Source organism: Pholis gunnellus (genome assembly GCF_910591455.1).
Source record: "Pholis gunnellus genome assembly, chromosome: 5".
Lineage (NCBI taxonomy): Eukaryota > Metazoa > Chordata > Actinopteri > Perciformes > Pholidae > Pholis > Pholis gunnellus.
The window spans coordinates 20,877,487-20,899,525 of record NC_136531.1 but is presented as its reverse complement, the minus strand read 5'-3'; the positions used below and the strand labels follow the sequence as shown (position 1 = coordinate 20,899,525).

The window sequence follows — 22,039 nt, the reverse complement described above, 5'->3', positions numbered from 1 at the left end:
ATTGTGTTTGTGTATATCTATGCATATATGCATAGATATACACACGTTATAACACTAGTTTTGGACTTGCATTGTTTCACACTAAGGGGAGCTGTACTCCTCATGATTAAACTGATCATCATGCATACAATCTGTGAAGTGATCTTTCAATTGCACATTTTGCAATTCAACAGGACTGGCTGAATTGAACAGGGGGCGGTATGGGGGCCCAAAACTAAATTTGGCCCTGAGGCTTTCTAACAGGTTAATCCAGACGTGGTTTCTACCAAAGACGTACATAACATACATTCATCAATGTCAGATTTCAATGGTTTCACAGTTTATTGTAATAAGGAGCAGGGCCTTTACTGAATATCAACAGGTGGTGAGTATAGAGCCTCTTCTTAAATCAGCTGTGTTGGGCGGGTTAACTGAGACAGCCAACCACCTGGCTTGCTTTCTTCCGCTCAGGATTTGATGTTTGAGTGTGTGTTGGTGCCATTGTAGAAAAATGCACAATTCAGCATTTCCCTGAATAGACAGAAAGAAAAGCTTCCACTGAAAGCCGTCGATTGTTGAATTGAGATGAGTTAATCGATATTTGAATACACGCAGCACGTGGTGTGCATTTCCCACAGCCTGTCCTTCACCCAGACACTTAATAAAGGTCATAATAGTACTAACAGTGTTGTTATTATCGCCAGTTGTGACAGAGGCGGGTTTAGGATCGGGGCACGCGGTGATTGGACATGACGTGACGCCCCCCTCCCCTGTGTCGCGATGCTTCCGTTCTGTGCGTACGCGCAGGCGCAGCGACCCCTCTCTTCTGATATTTTATTTACTCCCGAAACCCAAGATGGCTCCTGTGAATGTCTCGTCCCCATAGCAAATTGAGGATGCAAGTAGCTGCCGTAAAAACAACTTTTCCCCGACCGTCTCAGCCCCTGGAGTTTATTTCGTATGGTGCGGAGGAGGCCCACACACCCGTGTAGGCACTGAGCAGCCGTCGGACCTTCGCGAAACCTTCTTCAATCCCCCAATTTGGAGTAGTTTCGCGAAGTAGCTCTTCTCCTCGCTGTCGCTGTCTGTCCGGAGCGAGGTTCAGGCAGGCAGCTCATCCAAATGGCCGAACCGAGAAAAGTGCAATTTGTCACCCTCTCGGCCTTCGCAGCTGGAGCCGCCGCGGAGTCTAGGAAACGCCGGCTGGAGGATGAGGCCGACTTCAACTTCGGTGGAGCCGGGGAGGTCGAGGCAGCGACCGGGGCAGGGGGTGCTGCCAGCGACGGCGACAGGGAGAAGGCTGGAGCCGAGAAGAGGGCGACGGTGCGGCTCAACCTGACCCTACCGGAGCCCGACGACCGCTCCTCCGCCGAGTTTAATTACGGCGAACTCATCCAAAACCTCCAGGTAAGGTCTCCCAGTTTGACTAACGCCACCAGGCCGGCTGACACTGCAGCTGGAGTTCATTCTATTTGCTTTGGCAAGTGTTTGTGTAGACTTGTCATTGCTAAGTGAGAGGGGGGAAGTGCACCGTGTCCTTCCGTGGACTGGCGTGGTTGAAACTGACCATTAGTACGACTCAACACAAAAGACGGCAGCAGTTTTTTTTTTTGGACCACGCAGCCAGCCGGTCCACTCTGTGCGCTATCCAACTTCTGCTGCGCTCTTGTCAGATTCTAGGTTCTTGTCGAGGGACCTCCTCTCTATGAACATGTCGAGATGGTGCTCATCTTGTGCTCGCTACCTGTGTCCTGTTCACTCAGACTTGCCCAGCAACAGCCCATACACACACAGCCATTACAGCACTTGGAAGTGCCACATGCAGCTTGGCCCTCTGGCTGCGGGTGATAGATGGATGATAGAGCATTGCTGATGGAAGTACCAGGATGTAGCATGGGAGCAAGCAAATGTCAGAGCTGAGAGATCAAAGAGAAGCTCGCCTCGTTTTGACAATGATAATCCAGTTTATCATAGTATGCTTTAACATGAGTGGCAAAACCACAGTACGATTAAAGCACCATGTTAATAATTTATTTTTAGTTTTGATATTTTGCCAATTCGACTTTTCTTTTCCTTGAGGTTCAGTTATAGTCATAGATATACATTGTCTTACTGTGAGGGGCACTTGAACCATAGCTCTGACATGTAATTATTGCTGTTCGTAATATTTAATGTAAATCATTTTTGTTCCAGGTAAAGAAAAATCCTCCAAGTCTGACTTCAGCTCACAATCCCAGCGACCTCTTCAACGAGGACGAGAGAGAGCGGCTCCAGGTTGAGGCCCTGGCAAAAAAGTTTGACAATAAATACGTGAGTTATTATATTTCATTTCTATTCTGAGGTATTTGGAATTTGATCACGTTAGAGTTATACCCTGACTAATGTTGGGATTTATGAGGCAGATTCCAATATTCACATTTGAGAGTTGTGATGATCATGTATCTGTTGATGCCATGATGGACATTTTACAGTAGAATAATCAACTTGCTGGTTCTCTCTGGGGGACGGTCCGTGTGATGGCAACACTGCTTCTGAATGACCTCTTATATATCTTTGGTATTTCTGTACTGCGACTTCTTGTTAGTTATGGACCCACACAATCATCAATACCACGATATACAATAAGCTAGTATTGGCTGCGATATTTTGGTTTAAATTATTATATTTGTTTCTTTATTTAGTTACTTGTTATAGTCAAGGACATTCAATTTATATAGCAAAATCTCAGCTAATATTGATATCAGAGAATTTAAATATCCAATAACAATGCAATTTTTTATATTAATGCAAACCATAAACATTTTTTGATAGAAATCCCTCTTTGTTTGTTTGTTTTTAATGAATTCGTACACAGATACGTAATTATTAAAACATTTAACAGTCGAAAAATGAAACTAGTCAGTGCTCAGACATATTGTGATATTTAAAACAAAACATTTATGGATGAGCTCAAACGTATGTTTGGCATTTCTGTTTTTGATACTTATCGGCTAATAAGCACGTATCTATCAGAAGCCTTTCTGGGCCTGATGGATTGATCAGTCGGGCTTTAGTTGTCTAACGAGGACCAAATACCCAGAAATACACAAAGCCAGGACGTTTTGTAAATCCTCACTCTGAAAAGGGGCTATTATAAGATTTAGAATAAATGTGAGGAATTTTCATGGGAATCAAAATCCAAACTTAATATTATATAATATTTTTAAATTATTTTTCAGGGTAACACAGAGGAGGAGAAGAAGAAGAAGAAGGACAGAATGCAAGATTTGATTGATATAGGCTTTGGCTACGACGACACAGACCCCTTTATCGACAACTCAGAAGCTGTGAGTGCCCCTCACTTTATTCATAATGAGGTGATTATTCACCTGTGGTTTAGTTTTTTTTGAGGATGTCACTTTTAATTAGTCAGATATCTCTCTTCAGTCTTAATAACAACGTTGCACATTGTTCTCTTTTCTCCCGTATTATCTGCTGATTAATTCGCCGTCCTCGTCACATTCCTGAACTGCTGTTCTCGTTTCTTGTTGTGTTGAGGTGGACATTGTTCCTCGGCTGTTCGGTATTTGTTCGGTATTTATTTCCTGGCACGAGGTTTCAGTGGCTCTTCTAAACATAGACCCTTGTCCCTTCTTACAACCAACATGAGCCTATGGTCTAAAATCATCCTTGTGACTTATAAAGACGTATGTGCTGCTCGCGTCCACACAGGGACACGTCATTGGTTTTCTTTGACAGCGTTTGTTGCTCCATATTCAGAGGATATCACTCCGTCTGACTGTAATAGCTACAATCATGCTCTGTGTATGGAATATCCGCTATTATATGATATTTGTTTTTGTTGTTTTGATAGCTGTCTTTCCTGCAGCGCCTGTTGGACCCTTATTTTTTTCTTCTCCTTTTTTGTTTTGATATGCTCGGTGATGGAAAAGTGGCTTGAAGGGACTGTGACATTTTATTTATTTTGGCGCACAACAAGTCCTCTGACCAACATGAGAGCACAGGCTTATTTTTTTTAAATTATCTAGAAACATTATCACAGGATCCTCTTTTGTTGTGTAAGAGGATTTACTGTGATGTTTTACTACAAACTGGCTTCTATTGTTGTTTTTCTCAGTATGATGAGCTGGTTCCTGCCTCTTTGACCACAAAGCTGGGGGGATTTTACATCAACACCGGCACGCTGCAGTTCAGAGCGGCCTCCGACTCGGAGCCAGAGGAGGACCAGGTGAGACGACTTTAACACGTTCAGGACAGAACATAAGGAATCTGTTATTCAAGGGTTTTCAAAATCACTCTCAGGCCGGGAAAATGTTTATTTTGTTGGATTTCATTTGTGAGAAAGAGTTATGAGAGAGAGTATAAAATGACACATAAGATGATGAGGAGGACACAAAGTCCAAAAGTCATTTTCATTCTGGTCCTTGATGTAAACTAGCAAAGATGCTGGAATGCAGGTGGCCGAGGCAACATCACACTACCAACAAGCCAACACAATACATATTATATATATACATATTATCACCATTAAAAACACTCCAAGTCAAATATTCAGAAACTATATGTAAAAATAACAAAAACTGTGATGATAAGCTTCACATTTTAGGTAAGCTATAACTTATGTGTGCTTGTTACTAGTATCCGTGTTGGGAATATGTAAGATTGCTTGTGTCTAGGGGTGGCATTGTCAGTTGGTCCTTCACTTTGGTCCAGACTGAAATATCTCGACACCTATTGGATGGTTTGGCACAAAATGTTCAGACATTCCTCTTCCTTTTTGAGGATCAATCCCAATGATTTTGGTGATCCCCTGACTTTTCCTGCCTTTGCTAATTAGCATAGGTTAGCATGCCAATCCGCTAAACTAAGATGGTAACCACGGTAAGCATATCTGTTGAAAGAAATACTTCACCCAAAAAGCACGTGTGTGAAGTAGTGAGCATACGAATGGGTAAGTGAGACTTGGATTATTCTGCACGTGTGACAGTTTGTGAGCAGATGTTTCGACATAGTTTTGCTGTTGTCAATCGCGACTTCAATTCATCGAGATGGTTCAAGGTTTTCTTTAAGAAGGTGACATGGGATGAGTAATTGATGTACACGTGATCACTTTATGGGGGAAGTATTGCTTTGACACCAGCATTGTCATTGTAAGCACAGCCTCACAGGGCGGCTAGCTGCGCTGTAGACTTTAGGGTTTGTTTTTAATGCACTACCTCCCATAAACCAAAAAAAGTTCAGTGAGGCAAGAACAACACGTGGGACCCTGTGGACAAATGGCGGTCTTGGAAATTGTAATGCATTTTAGAAGTTATCAATTACATAGTTTTATTTGGCTTTAAGAAGTCTGAGCTTTAATACCAAACCCTGCTTTATTCTGGAGTAAATAAAGCAGGGTTTCCTAGAGAAGAGCTGTGTGGCATCTATTCATTTTGATGAAAAATATTGCAAAACTTCCTGTTGTTATTGAAACATATGACACGGCAGGATCTGAACGGGCACATCAGTGTCCTCCCAACAGGAGCTTGGTTTTCAGTGGGTTTAGTGAAACGTGTTGTCGATGTTATCCGTCACCACATCAAGGAAAATCTCTGAAGGACATACAGGTGCACGCTCACTCTTTCTCTCTGTCACACACACACTCCTACACACACCTACGCACACACACACACAGAGAGAGAGTGAGAGAACACAGTGTGCGTTCCTCAGACAGAATTGATTAATCTCCACTGTGCACTGTCGTCTTCTGCTTCTTTGCGTTAAGGAGTTTGTGTGTGTGTGTGTGTGTGTGTGTGTGTGCTTTCGTTTCAGAAGACGAATGACAACAACGAGCAGGTGATTAAGAAGAGGAAAAAGAAGGAAGTGAATAATCTGGAAGAGAAGAACCCGAAGAAGAACAGAGTACCTAAACAAGGGTGAGAATCATGATGATGCAATATTACCGTCTTGTCTTTACACTTGTTAGGTCTGTGTTTATTGAAATGGCTCATGAGAAGCTGAGCAAGCTGCCTTGTGTCTCGCCACTTTCCTTATAACCCTTTTAAGAAAAGCTACCACCTAATCGAATGAGTCGTAACCATTAAGCCAAGCTATTATAAAAGTAAATGTCACATAGACGCTGATATTTAAATGGTAAACGTTCCTCTCCTATGCTTGAGAAGTTGACATTTGGACACCCGTAGATTTGTGGGCCACTGTGAATATGTGATGATGCATTTGTCCACTCTTTACTGCGCTAATAATCCACCTCCCGGTGTGACATTATGCTTGTGTGCGGATCCTCTCATACATCTATCATGAGGCAGCGATGCTGACTGTGACTTGCTCTGAGCTGCGGTGACGAGCCAGAAAACACGCCATGCTCCACGCTCAGATAGGCCAAATACTGCAACATGCCACCACGCTGAAAGTAACCTCCAAAAATAGTAGCAGCTATTTCTATTGTGGCATTATGAAACGGATGATGTTATATATATATATATATATATATATGTGTGTGTGTGTGTGTGTGTGTGTGTGGGCGTGTGTTAGATCTTTCATAGCAGCCTGCAGGTTAGCCCGCAGAACACACAGTTCCTCTTCCCATATTTAAATATATGATGATACATTTGTGGAGTATCCCTCAGTACTCCAGGAACTGGGACACTGTGGCATGTAAACACACATTTTTGATCATTCTCTGTTGGTACAGAACATAGTGACTGAGATGTTGACGAATCAATACACAACAGATTATCAATAAACGGAATACTGATTGAGTTATGTAAACGGGCAGATTGCTTCACAGGTTTCGTCAAACGTCATATCCTGAATAACATCAAAACCTGGATACGCATGTGCGTGTAAGCGTACTCGGTGTCGACGTGAAACAAAATCCAGATGCAGTTTGACGATTCATGTAAAACATGTATTAAGCGTTGTGCTAACAAGGCACTGCAATGCTTTCCTCCAACAGAGTGACAGCCCTAACCCTCCACCGGCCGGAGAAGAAGAAGAGGAAGAAGCTGATGAAGGACTCACTGTACCTGGCAGCCATGCTCCGCCGCTTCACCCGGGAGAAGGAGGAGATGAGGAAAAGGAACACGAACGTGGCTCACCCCGGTTTGGCAGGAGTTGTGGCTAACAAGCTGCAGTCCACCAACTCAACGAACCACCTGCTAGCCTCTAACTCAGCCCATCCGCAGGGCACCACAGCCAGCGGCGACTTGTCACTGGCTGACCTCACCTCAGACCCCGCTGTGATGTCACTGCTAGGGTCGGCCAATGAGAAGGAGCTGCAGGATCTCCTAGGCGACCTGGACTTCAGCTTGTTGGACACTGACCAGCAGCACGCCATGGCGGCGGCCAGGGAGAATGGCATTCTGGGAGTCGGTGTTCCGGGCTCTAAAGCAGCAGCAGCAGCAGCAGCAGCAGCTGGAGGAAGTGGCCAAGGGCGAGGCCTGGGGTCTTCCAGCGGACTGTTTACTCCGCCTCTGCTGCCTGATGGACTGCCTGCTCCGCTTATTAAACGCATCGAGGACCTGCGGGCGGTGAGTCAACTGTAGCCTGTCTGTGGGCGGCTGAAATGCAAATGCCCATAAGCTCAGGAAGTGGCACACGTTTATTGTTTAGTCCAACGAGAATAGGCTCTTCTAAAGCCTTGGAGAAACACGGCTCCAAGCTGAACCCTGAAGGTTTTTTATTGTGCTGAAACAGCAGGGTTAGCATCACTGCCTCTGAAGAACTTCTTATTTTCTTGTTGCTTTCATATCTTGCAGCCACAGAGTCCGTTTGTAGCTGAGAATTGTTTTACTAGATGTTGAAAAGAAACGCAAAGACGGGCAGAGCGAGGCAGTGGAGAAGGATGATTCAAGTGAACTATGCAGAGGTGAACAAGAGAAGAGTGAGGAGGAGGGAGGCAGAGAAATAAATAAAGCCATTGATTTTTTTGTTGCTTCCAAAGATATGGGGAAAGCTTGGGAGATTCAAACTTAGCAAGCAGCATTTTTTTGATTTCATCAAAGGAAGCGTCCCTTAGGTCACTCGAGTGACTCATTTGGTCCAAACCAAGCAAACAGCTCTTCATTGTGGCCTTTAACTTCTTGTCTGTTTTGCATTCAGATTGACTTATTACAAACAAACCAAGAGCTGTAAGTTATTCAGAGCAACGGGACAGTTTTGGTGACTGCTGTGATACATTATCAGCTCTGTGTGTGGGGGAAACAGGCAGCAGATCATGCAGTACTTTGTGTGCGTTTTTCTTCATTGTTCTTAGCTGGGGGGGGTCACACAAGTTTGCAAAGAAATAGCTGATTATGAGCATTGTTTGTCGAGACTGCAACTGACTTTCAAGGTAGAAAGTCACGGAAAAGAGGTTGTACCTGACTATCAGAGGAGGAGGTTGCTATGTGGAGCAGGACTAAAGCACAACACATGTTGTCATTAGTTCACACTTTGTGATTGATCAGGGAGAGTTTGGGCACTCACTTGCTGATGGCGTTACCACGCTGCTCACTACATGGCGTTGTTAAATCGACGTCACAGACCAGGAGGTCCTTGACGGTTCCTGCGATCAACAGGTGGATTTAACGGTAGTCTTTTTAACTCGTGCTAGAATTGCCGCCTAGTGATTTGATTGTTTGAGTTTGATTGACAGCTTTCACACCAGCCAAAGTGAAGAGGCAAACAAGCCGAACTTATTGGGTGTTTCTGTCGGTACAAAGTCCCCGAAAGGCACAGCGTCACAGACGCATGTATATGTATTTGTACTGTATGGAACAGTGGAAATGCTGACTCCACTTTTTCTCCTACAGGCCTCGCGGCAGTTTGATCAAGAGGGCAGGAAGAAATTTTTCACCTTGGACATGAATAACATTCTCCTGGAGTGAGTAGGACAGCTTTTAAATCACCGTCAGCCCAATCCCGGCACACCCGTCCTCCTCTTCAGTGTCTCTCTCTCATTTTCTGCAGATTTCCCTCACCACCTCTCCTGCTGTCTTTAAGTGTTTTGTTTTCTCTCCGTCTCTCATTGTCTGTGTTAATGACATGCTTCTCATTTCCATTCCACTCTCTTGTTTTTTTCTCATTCAGCACAACTACGCTTTATTCTTCCTCAATCTTCAATCTCCCATCTCTCTTTTATTCTGTCACTCTGTATCCCGTGTTTTTTTTTTTTTTTGCTTTTCAACCTCCTCCACTGTAACTGTCCATTTCCTTATTTTTTTTTTGACCTCACAGTTGTGACTTTTTCTCCCTCTTTTTCCTCTCAGCATCGAGTTGCAGGTCCAGGAGCAGCCTCCCGATGTGCGCTTAGGCATCTACGCGCACATGGAGGCATTTGTGCCGTGCAATAAAGAAGCCCTCCTCAAACGCCTGAAGAAGCTCAGTCTCAACATCCAGGTAAGTGAGGCTCAGCTCTGGAGGAAGCCGGTGACGGTTCTAGACTGCTGTGAATGGTGGGACAGTAAGAGATGTTGGTTGGTCACCAATGACTAGTTTTAATAAGAGTACAAGTAGGCGGTGTACAGTAATCGGGGCCTCCCACAAGGATATGGAGTAGCCAGCCATTGGGAAAATATTGTTTTCCTCATGTTCACAGAACGCCCACAAACCGGATTATTGCAGCATTTCTGGAGAGATCGTCTTTATTCTTTGTCGTTTACCTGGTTTCCACAACAAGGCAGCAGACCAACAATAACCAAACTTCTGAATTTTGGATGCTTCAAAGAAGTAGTTGGTGTTAAGCGTTGACCGACCACAGCTGAAGGCAAAAGCTGCCGTCATGAGATACGCGATGACTGTTTTAAAAGGGGATCATGGCGCACAAGGTCCCTTCTTCAAGGCGTTCATAATGTTGAGGATGAGAGAGAGAAGTTAAGATCTTGCATACTTTCACATATTTACACACCTGGCCAATCGCTGCGTGAAGTGGGTGTGCAGTTGGATTGTTGTTTTCAGAAAGTTACAAAGCTGGACACTAAATCAACTCTAGTGCTCCACAACTTTCAAAATGTTGACAGCAACTTCTACCAGTAACAAAGCAGAGTCACCCTGTTCAACATTCAGACTATAATCTTGTAAATGATACATGGCTGAACTCTCTTGAACACATAAATGTGCGCTGCTATTTTTTGAAAGTTCAATAAATCATTTTGTGTCGTGAAGAAAAACAACTATTCAAATGTTATCAAAAGTATGGGGAAATAAGCCATCATAAGTGCCGTTTCCAAATCATTTCTATATGAGGCTATTTTGTAGATGATATAGATGTGTGTCTGTGCAGGGAACATGCAAGTATTAATATAGTCCATATTCAGAAACAACGAAGTGTTGTACGAGTTCTGTACGTAGTTTTTCTACTCCTCCAACTGCTACTTTGTTTTTATTTGTAGTGCTTCACACCCGTGATGTATTATGATCCCTTGTGGCGCACACACATGCTCGTCTTTGACCACAAAATTATTTGGGGATTCTTCACAACAAACAAACTAAAGTTTCCTAAAAACCATCTGTTTTCTGAGTTTCAGCGATATTTCTGAGCATGTTCGCTGCTTCGTTGGAGCTCCTGTTGTATAAAACGGACCCTCCAGTTTCTCCACATTATTTGTGCCTCTTCATGTAGCGTTTAATCCTCCGACATCTTCTCTGCTTCAGTTGTTAATGTGCAGGGATCTCAGTGTAGGCTGACGAGTGCAATGATGACTGCCACTGAAAACTGACTTTTAAATGTCTTTTGTCATGGGCCATTAAAGTAGCAGTGTTGATTACATCGACTTACTCCCCCACCCTCTCCCCCTTTGACTCTTTCTGTTGATGCTCTTTCTTCCTCTTTTTCTTTCTTCTCCTTTCACCTTTCTGTCTTTTTCTTCCCTCCCACTGTTGCCCTGCTCCAACGTTTTGGTTTCCCCCACCTTTCTTTCTTTCTTGTTCTCCCGCTGTCTTTAATGCAACCACCCCTTCTCTCTCTCTCTCTCTCTGTCTCTCTCTGTCTCTCTCTCTCTCTCTCTCTCTGTCTCTGTCTCTCTCTGTCTCTCTCAGGATGATCGTCTACGGACGCCGCTGTTGAAGCTGAAGCTGGCGGTGTGTAGTGTGATGCCGGAGCAAATAGCCAGATACAACATGGACTGCATGGCCAGGGTTGCAAAGTAAGCAAATCTTTGTTCTTGTTTTAAGCAAGAAGTGAAACAGGTGAACGCAACTAAAACCCTGATTTTCACCATCTTCTGCCTCTGCCTGTCATCGGGTCTGACTTTTATGACCGTTCACCATTTTTTACCAAACAGCCATGTTTAGTTTTTGTTTATGGAATAGCTATGCGTCTGAGGACAGCATCACTTTTGTTTTTGATTTTTAAATTGAGCTCTTTTAGATGGTCAGGCGTCTACAGAACCTTTTTCTGTAACTGGACACTTGGACCATAAACCTACGAGAATGTAGAAATCATTGAGGTTATACAATAAAATTTATTCAAACCGTTGAATGTGTGCTTGTACGTTTACGTGTTACTGACTGTGTGTGTGTGTGTGTGTGTGTTTCCTGCAGGCTGCAGTCAGAAGAGGGCGATAAGAACGGCTCAGAGGAGGAAGATGAGGAAAAGCCTGGGAAAAGGGTGATGGGCCCACGGAAAAAGTTTGCCTGGGATGACAAGCTCAGGTAATGATCCGGGACTGTAATGATCCGGGACTGACATTTGGGTTTTGAAAATGAATGAGGGGGAAAAAACGGCAACTGAGTCGAGATTATTCCTTAACCAAAGAAGAAAAAAATATCCAAATCGATGCAACAGAACCAGAGACATCATGAAGTTCCCCTTAAAGTTTCTAATGAAAGCGCTGCCTTTTTATTCCTGCGTGAATGTGGAAACCCTACTGTCCTGATGTAATTACAGAACCCTTGAGACTGACTCTCTGCTCAGCTGCGTTTCAATCATCATTCATTTTCGTTACAGCCTCGACATTTTCAGAAATGGTTTTTTGATTACCTCTGACTCCCTGAAGAACAACGGCCTCCTTTGTCATTATGTGCTAAACACCTGCAGCCTAATTTAGATTTTAATAGTGAAGGACTTCCGTTGAATTGAACATTTTTGTTTGTGCAGGAACCTGCTGTGCAGCTTGGTGCGAGTGAAGCTGAGCTGCTACGAGATGGAGAACCAGTGCTCTCTGTCTGTGGAGGACTACCTCAAGGCCTTCTTAGAGAATGAGGTCAAACCACTATGGCCCAAGGGCTGGATGCAGGCCAGGTCTGTGTGTGTTTCTGTGTGTGTGTGTGTGTGTGTTGTGCTCAAATAACCATTATACATAACAGCTGGTGAACAAATTCCTTCATGGTGATAAGACTGAAAATTCTCCCGGGTGAGAACAGGGGAGTTGACCGTAAAACAGCAAAAAAAAAGAAGCAAATATTACTTGAACAATATTTAAAACACTTCCAACTTGAATTTCCATACCATATTCTTTTGTGTGGCCCAACTGCAGTACTATCGCTGCAGACGTTTGTGTTGCTCGTACACAGACAAAGCAATAGGGGTCCCATGTTTTTCCCTACTCGATACATTAGTTGTAATTGAAAAATCGTTTCTTCTACATCCCAGACAGTGATGTTCTTTTAACTCTGGTAACTTGGCATGAATCCAACCTCTCTCGTCCTCTGGCAATGAATGCTGTGTTTTCTCTGTTTAGGATTCTGCTCAAGGAGAGTCTTGCTGTTCACAGCCACCTCACTGGAAACCTGTAAGTGTTTACTTACATATTTATCTCACATGTGCCCTCAGGAACACTACTACTTCAGTCTAACAGTCAAACAGGGTTTTCTCAGAGACTGGGCTTGTATGCAAATTGTAAATAGAAAAGTCTAAATATTTGCCTGCATTTTTCCATTCAGAGTCAAGAGGAGAATGGTGCCTGGGCCCAAGGCCAAAGCCAAGGTGAGTGACAGCTCAGATCATTTACTGTATAATATCTAAACAATATTAAACAGAATCAAAATCTTTCCGTACAGTTTTTTTTTTTTTTTTTTAAACCCACAATGATAATTTAATCTGAATTTTCCAAACAGCATTTAATCATGAAGCAGCAATATGATGCTGTACTCAGTGCCTCATAATGTGTCTTGGCTGCTCGTATCATGTTGGCTCAGTTCTGAATACAGAATCGCTCTTCAGTATTCATTTCATTTTATGTGTGTTTTTATTCTCTAACTATTGTGTAAAAGCTGGTTTCAAACAATAGCCGGGGGTTTAGCCAACATTAACAAATAAAGGCCAGGTCAAAAATACAAAACGGCTCACATTCACTTAATAATGTTTCATAGCTCTAAGTAGTTTCTTCTTCTCCCATTCTCCTGATACTCCAATGTTAAGATACCGTCAACAGAGCGCAACACTTCCTGAAGCTTTTGCACATTAGAGCACTACAGTCCTGTTGATTGATTTATTTGCTGCTCCGCGCCGATGTCGCCATTTTGAGTCTTGCCTGGCTCTTTCTGCCTCTGAGGTACTGACACTGATCACATGTCTTCTGGTCTTTAGGAGGGTCTCTGGATCCACAAACCACCTCTCATGATGACCTCCATCCCGTCTCTGCCCACCTCCGTATCCGCTCTGACCTCCACCCGCCAGCCCCCCTTCTCTTCCTCGCCCCCGGAGCCCATCTGTCTGTCAGACTCACTGGATGAGGATCTGACCGCTCCCTCTCTGGACTCCATCTCCCACGCACTGGCCCTCCTCAGCAATGCATCTAAGGGCCTGGGCTTCTCAGACAGTCCCTTGTCGCCCCCGCCCCTGCAAATGCCCACCACCTCTCCTCCCCCCGTCACCCCTCATTACCCCTCAGCCTCTCAGCTCTCAGCCTCCATTTCATCCACAACGCAGCAGCATTCCTTCTCTAAGGTGGAGGCCGCCCCGCTGGCGTCTGCTGGGAACTTGCCAACAACAACAACAACGCTACCGACCTCCTCTTCTACCTCCTCTTCCACGTCTCCCGCTGTTTCCTCCTTGGCTCGTGTGCAGGCAGCAGGCCTGTCGCTGGCCTCCAGGACGGCAGTCGGTCCTTATGGCCTGATTAAAGGATCTGGCACCATGGGCCAAACCCAGACTCAGAGACTTATTACCATGGCGTCATCCAATCACAGGCCAAGCTTGGTGATGAGCGTGAGTGGCAAGATGCATCCACACCCGTCCCCATCGCCCCCGAAGCAGCGACCTCCTCCCACCTCTTCCCCACTGCTGCCCCCCCATCAGAAGGGCTTTGTTAGCCCGGCAGGGATGCTGGTAGCTATGGGAGCCCCCCAAGGACTGGCCAAGAGCAGTGCCAAAACCAGCGGCATCAGCAGCAACGGCAGCGTGAGCAGCAGCAGCAGCAGCAGCATCACGCCTTCTTCCTCCCCCTCCTCACTGTCCCGCTCTAACTCTAGCACCCACCCTGGCCTGCAGTCCTTCTGCCCTCCCTCCCCGGTGGCCTCCTCGCCGTCCCCAACCTCCCACACCTCCCACTCCTCTCAAGGTAAATCCCACACACATCATCATCATCATCATCTCCACCAGGCCAACTTCATCACACCCATGCAGGCCACCCTCACCAAGTCCTCCCACAGCAGCAACTCCTCCCCCATCATCAAGCTCACCCCTCGGCCTCCTGCCCCCACCCCACCGCCCTCCCCGGCATCGTCGCCCTCACACCTGCTCTCCCATCAAATGATCCCCAGCCAACAGCAACAACACCAGTACTCCCCCAAAACGCCCAAAGCTTTTCGCCCCCCCTTCAGTGTATCGGGCGGCGGGCAGGTGAAGCAGACGCAGGGCAACTTCAGTTTCGCCGGAGGCCAGAAAGCTCAGTGCACGACGAGCAACAGTAGCATGAACATCAACTCCATCAACAACAAGGGAGTTATATCAAGTGTGTGCAGTCGCCCAGACAAAACTCCCCTGTCTTCTGCACCTTCAGTCTCGGCCAATCACGGGCAGAGGCAGAGGGTGGTGGGTGGGGCCAACCAGAGCTCAAAGGCAGGAAACGGTTGGGCTGCTTCAGGAACTTTGGCCACGTCCTCCACAACGTCACACCTCTCACAGGTTCTTTCATATTTAGCTTTACCTTTATTTGGACAATGGAGTTACATTTCTGAATAAATGGAAGAACAATCTTTGTTTGCTTCTCGTTTCTGCAGGTATCAACAGCCGGCTCTTCCCTCCTGGGCAGCGCCTCCGCTCTGCCCCTGGGCTTTGGGATGTTGGGAGGCCTGGTGCCGGTCTCGCTGCCCTTCCAGTTCCCCCAGTTGCTCAATTTCAACCCTCCTGGAGCCCCAGGGATCGCTGGCATGGGCTCAGCCCCCAGCGCCAACTCAGGATACACCCTAGCACAGAGCGACCTAATGGGTGAGTGTGGACACCCAACTTGTGAGCGTGTGATTTGTTGCTTAATATTGATTAAGAGAAAAAAAGGGAAACAACATTTGTGATTTCAACCCAAAGACTAAATGATTCAGGCGTACTGACCTCTTGTGTTTGGCCCTTTCAAAAAGATACAGTAACTAGGATAATGTGGGTGATACACTATATAGGTTTTTCTGTCAACAAATTCTATAAAAAGACCAAAACGATCAGTGAATCAGACGGTCTCTCGGTGAAGATCTTTAATAAACAGGTAATGAATAGTTTCTTTTTTTATGTCTTACATAATGTCCTAGAACGGCTGCGCACTGTAGTTTTTAGCAACCTTTTCTAAAATCGGAGTAAACATTTGTTGGGTACTACTTTCGGTCACGGTGGACAATCGAGTATTTGTGTGTGTGTGTGTGTGTGTGTGTGTGTGTGTGTGTTAACTCAACATAAACTACAGTGCCTGTGTCCATCTTAATGAAGGAACAGATCACGCATTGATGTACTTTAAATAGTTTTGGACAACACTGCAGCTCTATGGCACAGCGGAATAAGCTATATCAGACAGACAATACTCGTTAGATCAATTCATTGTTGATCTGGTCTTTTCAGAATATAGAATATCACCAGCAATAAAGTATCTTTTAAGTAATTAAAGTTACTCGTTTTTTATTCCCCCTAATATTTAGCTAAATTAAAAGTTTTTATATTTCATACCGTTTTGTTTTAATAGTTAGCGTCTTGAATTTACTCGCAGCAGGGATTTATACAGCTGAAAATACACTTGTTCAGCTAGGACTCAACGACTGACAGTTAATTTACGTCACTTTGACTGTGATGTCTGTAGAGACAGCAGTAGCCTGCAAATTGAGTCATCTGTAGCTTATTTAATATAAATAAACGCATAACAACAAGCAGTTAATCATATTATCTTTTTAATGTTTTTTTATAGAGAAATACGTTTGACTGTTTATGTAGACGAACATTACAGGGCTGGAGTTTAAAATAGAAAATTAAGTCACAACTGCAACATTAGCCAGAAAAATAGAAATGAGAATTTACTTATTCATAGTGTTTAAATTAAAATTCCAGCCGTGTGTGTGTGCGCTCTGACTGAAGTACACCAGCAGCACCTCCACTGTGCCTGCCGTGCTCCTCATCTCTCGCTGTGACCCTCTCGCCACGATCTCCATTTTGTTTTATAAACCGCTGTCTCCCTCCTTTGTTCTCCACATCCTTTGTGTCCGTCTCTGTCATCTCAACCTTTTGTACCTCGCTGCCATCTGACTTTGATCCTCTCCTCTCTTTTGTTGCTGGAGTCCCATTTAACATGCCTCCCCCCTCCTTTGCGTCATCCCCCCCCCCCTCTCATCTCCCCTCCATCTCTCCTCAGATCTGTATAAGAGTCTCCAGTCAGGGTCGCAGGCTGCCCTACCTCCTCACTTGCAGCTTGCTTTCTCAGGTAATCTGCATTCCTCCTCCTCCTCCTCTTCGTCCTCCATCTGTCTGCGTCAAATCGACCTGTCGTCCTCTGCTCGGCTGCTTGTGTCGTTTGCTTTGTAACTTTCTGCTTGCTTCAGTATATTTGGTGTTTAGCATGCGTCTTGTTTGTCCCCTGTAGCGCAGTAGACGCATGTTGTAAATTCACAGATTAATTGTTTCAGTAGATTGCAGAATACACGGTGAAGATTCAGGTTGTTCTTCTGTGATGTACAGCAGTCTGAAACTACGTGCATGAAATATGAAAAACATTTGCTCGCTGATGTCCACCATGGATGTAGGTATAGCTTCATCTGCGGCTGAACTCAACTGTAACTATAGCTGTAAACAGCTACACCAAATCCTCAGCTGGATTATTCATGGCTTCAGATCAAAGAACCATCTGAACGTCGACATCTGGAGACTCAAAGCACAGCTCCTCCTGTTGCACCAGCTCACCATGTGATGAACCTCAAACTGCAATATTACAAGTTCAATTAGTTTGACAAGCTAAATTTAACCTCTGAGATTAAAATGGGCCTCTCGAACAATTGAATTCTGCCCGTCGGCAACAAACCTAAATATGTTCATCTTTGGTTTCTAGATAAGATAAATAAGATAAGATAAGATAATCCTTTACTAGTCCTGCAGTGGGGAAATTTACAGGACCACAGCAGCAAAGTGGACAGTGCACACAAGATAAATGGTAAAAAACAAGAGCTGCAGTAATATAAATATTAAACAGTAAAGAATATCAACTAAGTAAAATAATAATAAAGATTATTATATATACAGAAATGTTGTTTAAGAATCGTCTTGTGGGGTTCACTGCCCTCTAGGTCAAACAATTCATCGAGTAAATGATCAGCATATATGTTATAATAGTAGCAAAATAAAGAATAATGACTGACATTAAGTAAAAGTGAGACTGTTAAAAAAGGAACAAATGATAATTAAAGTATAGTCGTGATAATAACCAAGATTAAAAACACTTAAATATAACTGAAAGGCTCAGCAGCTCTACAGTAAATAAACCTTCAATTTACAGTAAAACCTGAAGCACAAGTCAGGTGTTCAAAACTGCAAACGTGAGGAGCTGGATGTGGTTTATAATAATAATAATAATAATCTCTATTTATACATCAATTTTCAAAACAAAGTTACAAAGTGCTTTACACGGCTCGACCAGGATTAAAACCTTTCAGACTGAAATGACGCAAATAAAATCAGGTTTTAAAAAAAAAGTCAAAAATGAAGGCTGCTGCATTCAAACACTTACCGCAGGTTCAAATGCAGCAAAGGGTCGGCTCTTAAAAAATATATATCAACAATATAACATTCAAGCAATAATAATAAAATGGATAAGACATGTTGAAATAAGTGCCTACATTATATAAAAGCTTAATTAAGCTGATTTTAAAGATGTCGCTGATGTGGGGTCCTACTCATCGGTGTACGCTGGATGGATTGAATGTTGCATAATGAAGCACATCTTTATTCACAGAGATGTTGGAGGTTCAGTGAACGTGTTTTACTGCCATCCAGATACCGAAATAGTTAAAAATCTGCATCCTCTCCACTCAGATGCGAACCAAAGCCAGGGTGGAGACATGAAGAGGAAATCCCACTGACCAATAACAGCGCAGGAGGCCGACACCAGCGGGGTGACATCACAGCCTCCTGGACACCTCCACCAATAGGAATCTTCGCTTTGATTGACTGACACAGTGACGTGGTATGAAGGGGGGCGGGGCTCCACCGCCTCTTTTCAAAATGGACCTAAAGGAGAATCTGTTCATCCTCGCTACAAGTGGCAACGATGAATTAATTTAACTGTATTTTCTACTGAACCGGGTATGAGAACAAGACGGAGTGAATGACGAGAACACTTTTATTTTTGTTTCAGCTTATTTCTTTTGTCAACATGTTTACATATGACCGACCTTGATCACTGTGGAATGAGTGTGAGCGAGGTGGTGATACAGATTAGAGTAGTCGTATGCTGCGTAATATAAGTTGTATTTAAGCTTATGTGGAATAACAGGACTCTTGTTCTTGCAGTACAAAAAGAAAAAAAAAAAAGATTTTTATTTTCTTGTCTTTTTGTCTCAGATGTGGGACTCGTTGTGTCCGTAGACATTTTATTGTGGTCACCTCTGCTCCCACAAATGACTGTTAAGTAGTAGCTTAAATTAACATTGATAAATTATTTGTAATTTACACAGGGACAAAAACATGTTATGGTGTGTGAGTGTGTGTGAGAGAGAGAGAGCGCGGTGAAGTTGATTTGAATGTGTGTATGTACATAAAGAAACACAATATACTGTTAATCTCTTTCCAGATTATTCTGTACGGATGGGTAAAGATGTGTACCCCCTCTTCACAACAGTGAGCGAGTGTAAGTTTGATGCCCCTCTCTTGCTCAGTGTGCTTTTTGGTGCTGTTTAATCACACTGGACCTTTTCTGGAAAAAAGACTTGAATCGAAAAAGTTTTGGGCTCTTCTGCTGAAGAGGGGAGCCGCCCGTGAGAGAGGGGAGAAACGTCAAGATTGTAGCCTACTTGAATTGTTTTAGGGTTTTTGTAGTTAAGATTTTTTTAATTTACTTTCTCTGCTTATTAACTCGATCCAACTTAATATAACACAACGCCTTAGTTTGTATTGAAAACGTATGAAAAAGATCTATGCAGGACTGTAAAACGCTCAATGCAAAAGTGCAAGTCGTCGCTTGGCTTTCAACCTCTACTCAACTTGTCGGTGCGTTTTCTGGAGTTGTAAATGTTTGTAGATGTTATGTCACTCGAGACTTCTGTTTTTCTTGGGTGTGTTCAGACAGAATGCGAAGCACATTTCAGAGACGGTTTGCACACAGAGTCAACGGAAAGAAGCGATTAGATGCAAAATGTTTCAACTTGAGTGGAAAAAGTTGCACTTGTTCAGCTTTCACGTCCTATTGTTCAAACCGTCATTATGAGCAGCGATGGATAGTTACTTTATTAATCCCACAAGTGGGAATAACGTTAAAATAGGTGTCAAAAACTTCTAACACGGACAATATCTCCCGCTTGGTGAATGTTACAAAACAAACGTCAACAAACTGTTTGCAAAATGGCTGCAAACTCACATTAGCTGGCATCAAAATAAAACCCACTATGAACACTAAAACCCTAAATTGATTCAGCTAATTGTAAAGAAGCTTTATACTGTTTGTATGTAATGATGAACTGCTACAAATGCATAATGCAACAAAATAAGCTAATCTGGCCTGTTTATCTGGTTCAGCTACAGGGTTAGCATGATGTGTAAATACTCCCAACCCGGAGTAACGGATGTCTTTCTTTCTCCTCTTTGTGCTGACCCGTACCTGGGGCCTAGTGAAACTACTTTATAAACAAAAAAGATAAAAAATAAAATAAAAAAAGAGAAATAGGAGTTTCTGGTGAGTTCAGATACAGTCACACTCCCACAGAAACACTCTGTGTCCGTCAAATTGACACGAGGCTGAAAGCTCTCTTTGCTGTCTGTCTGAACAAACCTGTAGAGACACCTTCCCTCTGCTGAATACCTCCGTTAACAAAGCCGTTCTTCCTGAGTCTCTCGTTGTCCTCACCCGACTAGTTCCTCATCCATGTGTGTCTGACTGACCAGCTGCACCGAGAATGGCGCCAAAGATTGTTCTGTAGCTCACTTTAGATGGGGCGTTGCTGGTCACTGTGTGTGTGTGTGCGTGTTCGAGTGATTATTCTTACATTTCCCCCCAAAATGTAAACCCATGAGTGTCGACGTGTGGTCCTTCAGGACATCATTGTGAAGTCATGTGACTGGAGCAGTGGGTGACATCTTATAAATTGTGCTTTCTTTGGGGGTCGGGGAGGATAAAAATGACATTTCGTGGTTAACTGGTTACTTAATTTGGTCTTTTGTAGATTATTTTTGTGTGTCAATTATGAAATTAAACAAAACAGGTGGTTTTCATGACGACTCTTTAAGACTTTTTTTAAAAGGTTTCTTTCTACATCTTTAAGTGCTGAATCTGAGGATATATTTTAAATGAACAGCACTGAACGTTCGTGTTATGGAGCAACATGTTCATTCTCCATTAACACCAGAGCGCAGAGCCTGGCCCCTCCTCGTGGTTCATCATGCTTTTCATTGGTTGGCTTGACTGGAAGGGGAGGGGTCATCAGGGGAATTGAAAACACCTGTGGATCAGAGGATGCGAGAGAAAACGTTGACATTTTGGTTTCTGAAGAAAAGGGTTCTTAAACTCATTTACCTTCAACACTGAAATTAAGATCCAGTTTCCTTCCTCGTGGAAACGGCACACAGAGCAGCAGCAGGCTCATCAGGCTATGGTATGTCAAAAGTCATAGTATTTCGAAAAAACTCATGTATAGCATGTCGCAAAAATTCTTAGTCATAGAATGGTATAAAAAAAAAAGTCATAGAATGGTACGTTGAAAAAAGTAATTGTATTGTATGTCAATGGAAAAGTCATGACAGTATTGTTCAATCACGTTGGGAAAAAGTTTTGCACGTTGCGAAAATTCTTAAAAAGTCCTAGTATAGTATGTCGAACAAAGTCATAGTATAGTTTGATGAATAAAGTCGTAGTCATAGTATGTCAAACATTCATAAATGTACTATGTTGAAAAAAAGTATAGGAAAACGTCATTGCATAGTATTTCGAAAAAAGTACAGTATGTCAGTCTTTTAAAATGTTTTAATGTATATCGAAAAAAGTCTAAGTCATAGTATATTGTTGAAAAAAGTTATAGTATAGAATGTTCGAAATACTATGAATTGATTAGTCAAAGTAACAGTATAGTACGTCAAAAACCTAATTAAAACGTTATACTATAGTATGTTGAAAGAAAGTTGGTATATGTCGAATTATTAATATATAATTTTGTGTCAAGTCATTTATATTAACGAAAAACGTTTTAAAAAAAACCATGGTGTTGTGGATTTAAAGTACAGCATGTGAAAAAAAGTCAGTATACTTTGTTGGGAAAAAGTCTTACAAATTCCATGGTATAGTATGTTAAAAAAAGAGCCTAAAACTGTAGTGATATAGTTCGTTAAAAAGACATTTAAAGGTCAGTGTAGAAAATCACAAAAATCTAATTGTGCTTTGAAAAAAATCATAGATCGTAAAAAGGTCCTCCTTGACCCGAGGTCGACTTTTGTACCAAATGTGAAGAATTCGCTGGAGGCGTTCCTGAGTCA

At 43.2% G+C, this 22,039-nt stretch overlaps 1 protein-coding gene across 3 annotated transcripts; it reads left to right on the top strand.

The window, feature by feature from the left end:
- Positions 1-835: 835 nt before the first annotated feature.
- On the top strand, positions 836-20,785 carry ubn2a (ubinuclein 2a). 3 transcript variants are annotated; one of them, XM_079159415.1, is made up of 17 exons: positions 836-1,386; positions 2,173-2,289; positions 3,198-3,305; positions 4,097-4,207; positions 5,791-5,894; positions 6,935-7,508; positions 8,772-8,842; positions 9,228-9,357; positions 10,996-11,102; positions 11,500-11,610; positions 12,056-12,199; positions 12,639-12,689; positions 12,841-12,883; positions 13,487-15,025; positions 15,121-15,328; positions 16,725-16,793; positions 18,395-20,785. In XM_079159415.1, exons 1-17 carry the CDS (start codon positions 1,102-1,104, stop codon positions 18,439-18,441), a joined length of 3,819 nt encoding a protein of 1,272 aa, XP_079015541.1. In that variant the 5' UTR covers positions 836-1,101; the 3' UTR covers positions 18,442-20,785. The 3 variants fall into 3 exon arrangements, with proteins under 3 accessions (XP_079015541.1, XP_079015540.1, XP_079015539.1); XM_079159414.1 differs by lacking the exon at positions 3,198-3,305; XM_079159413.1 differs by lacking the exon at positions 16,725-16,793.
- Positions 20,786-22,039: the final 1,254 nt, after the last annotated feature.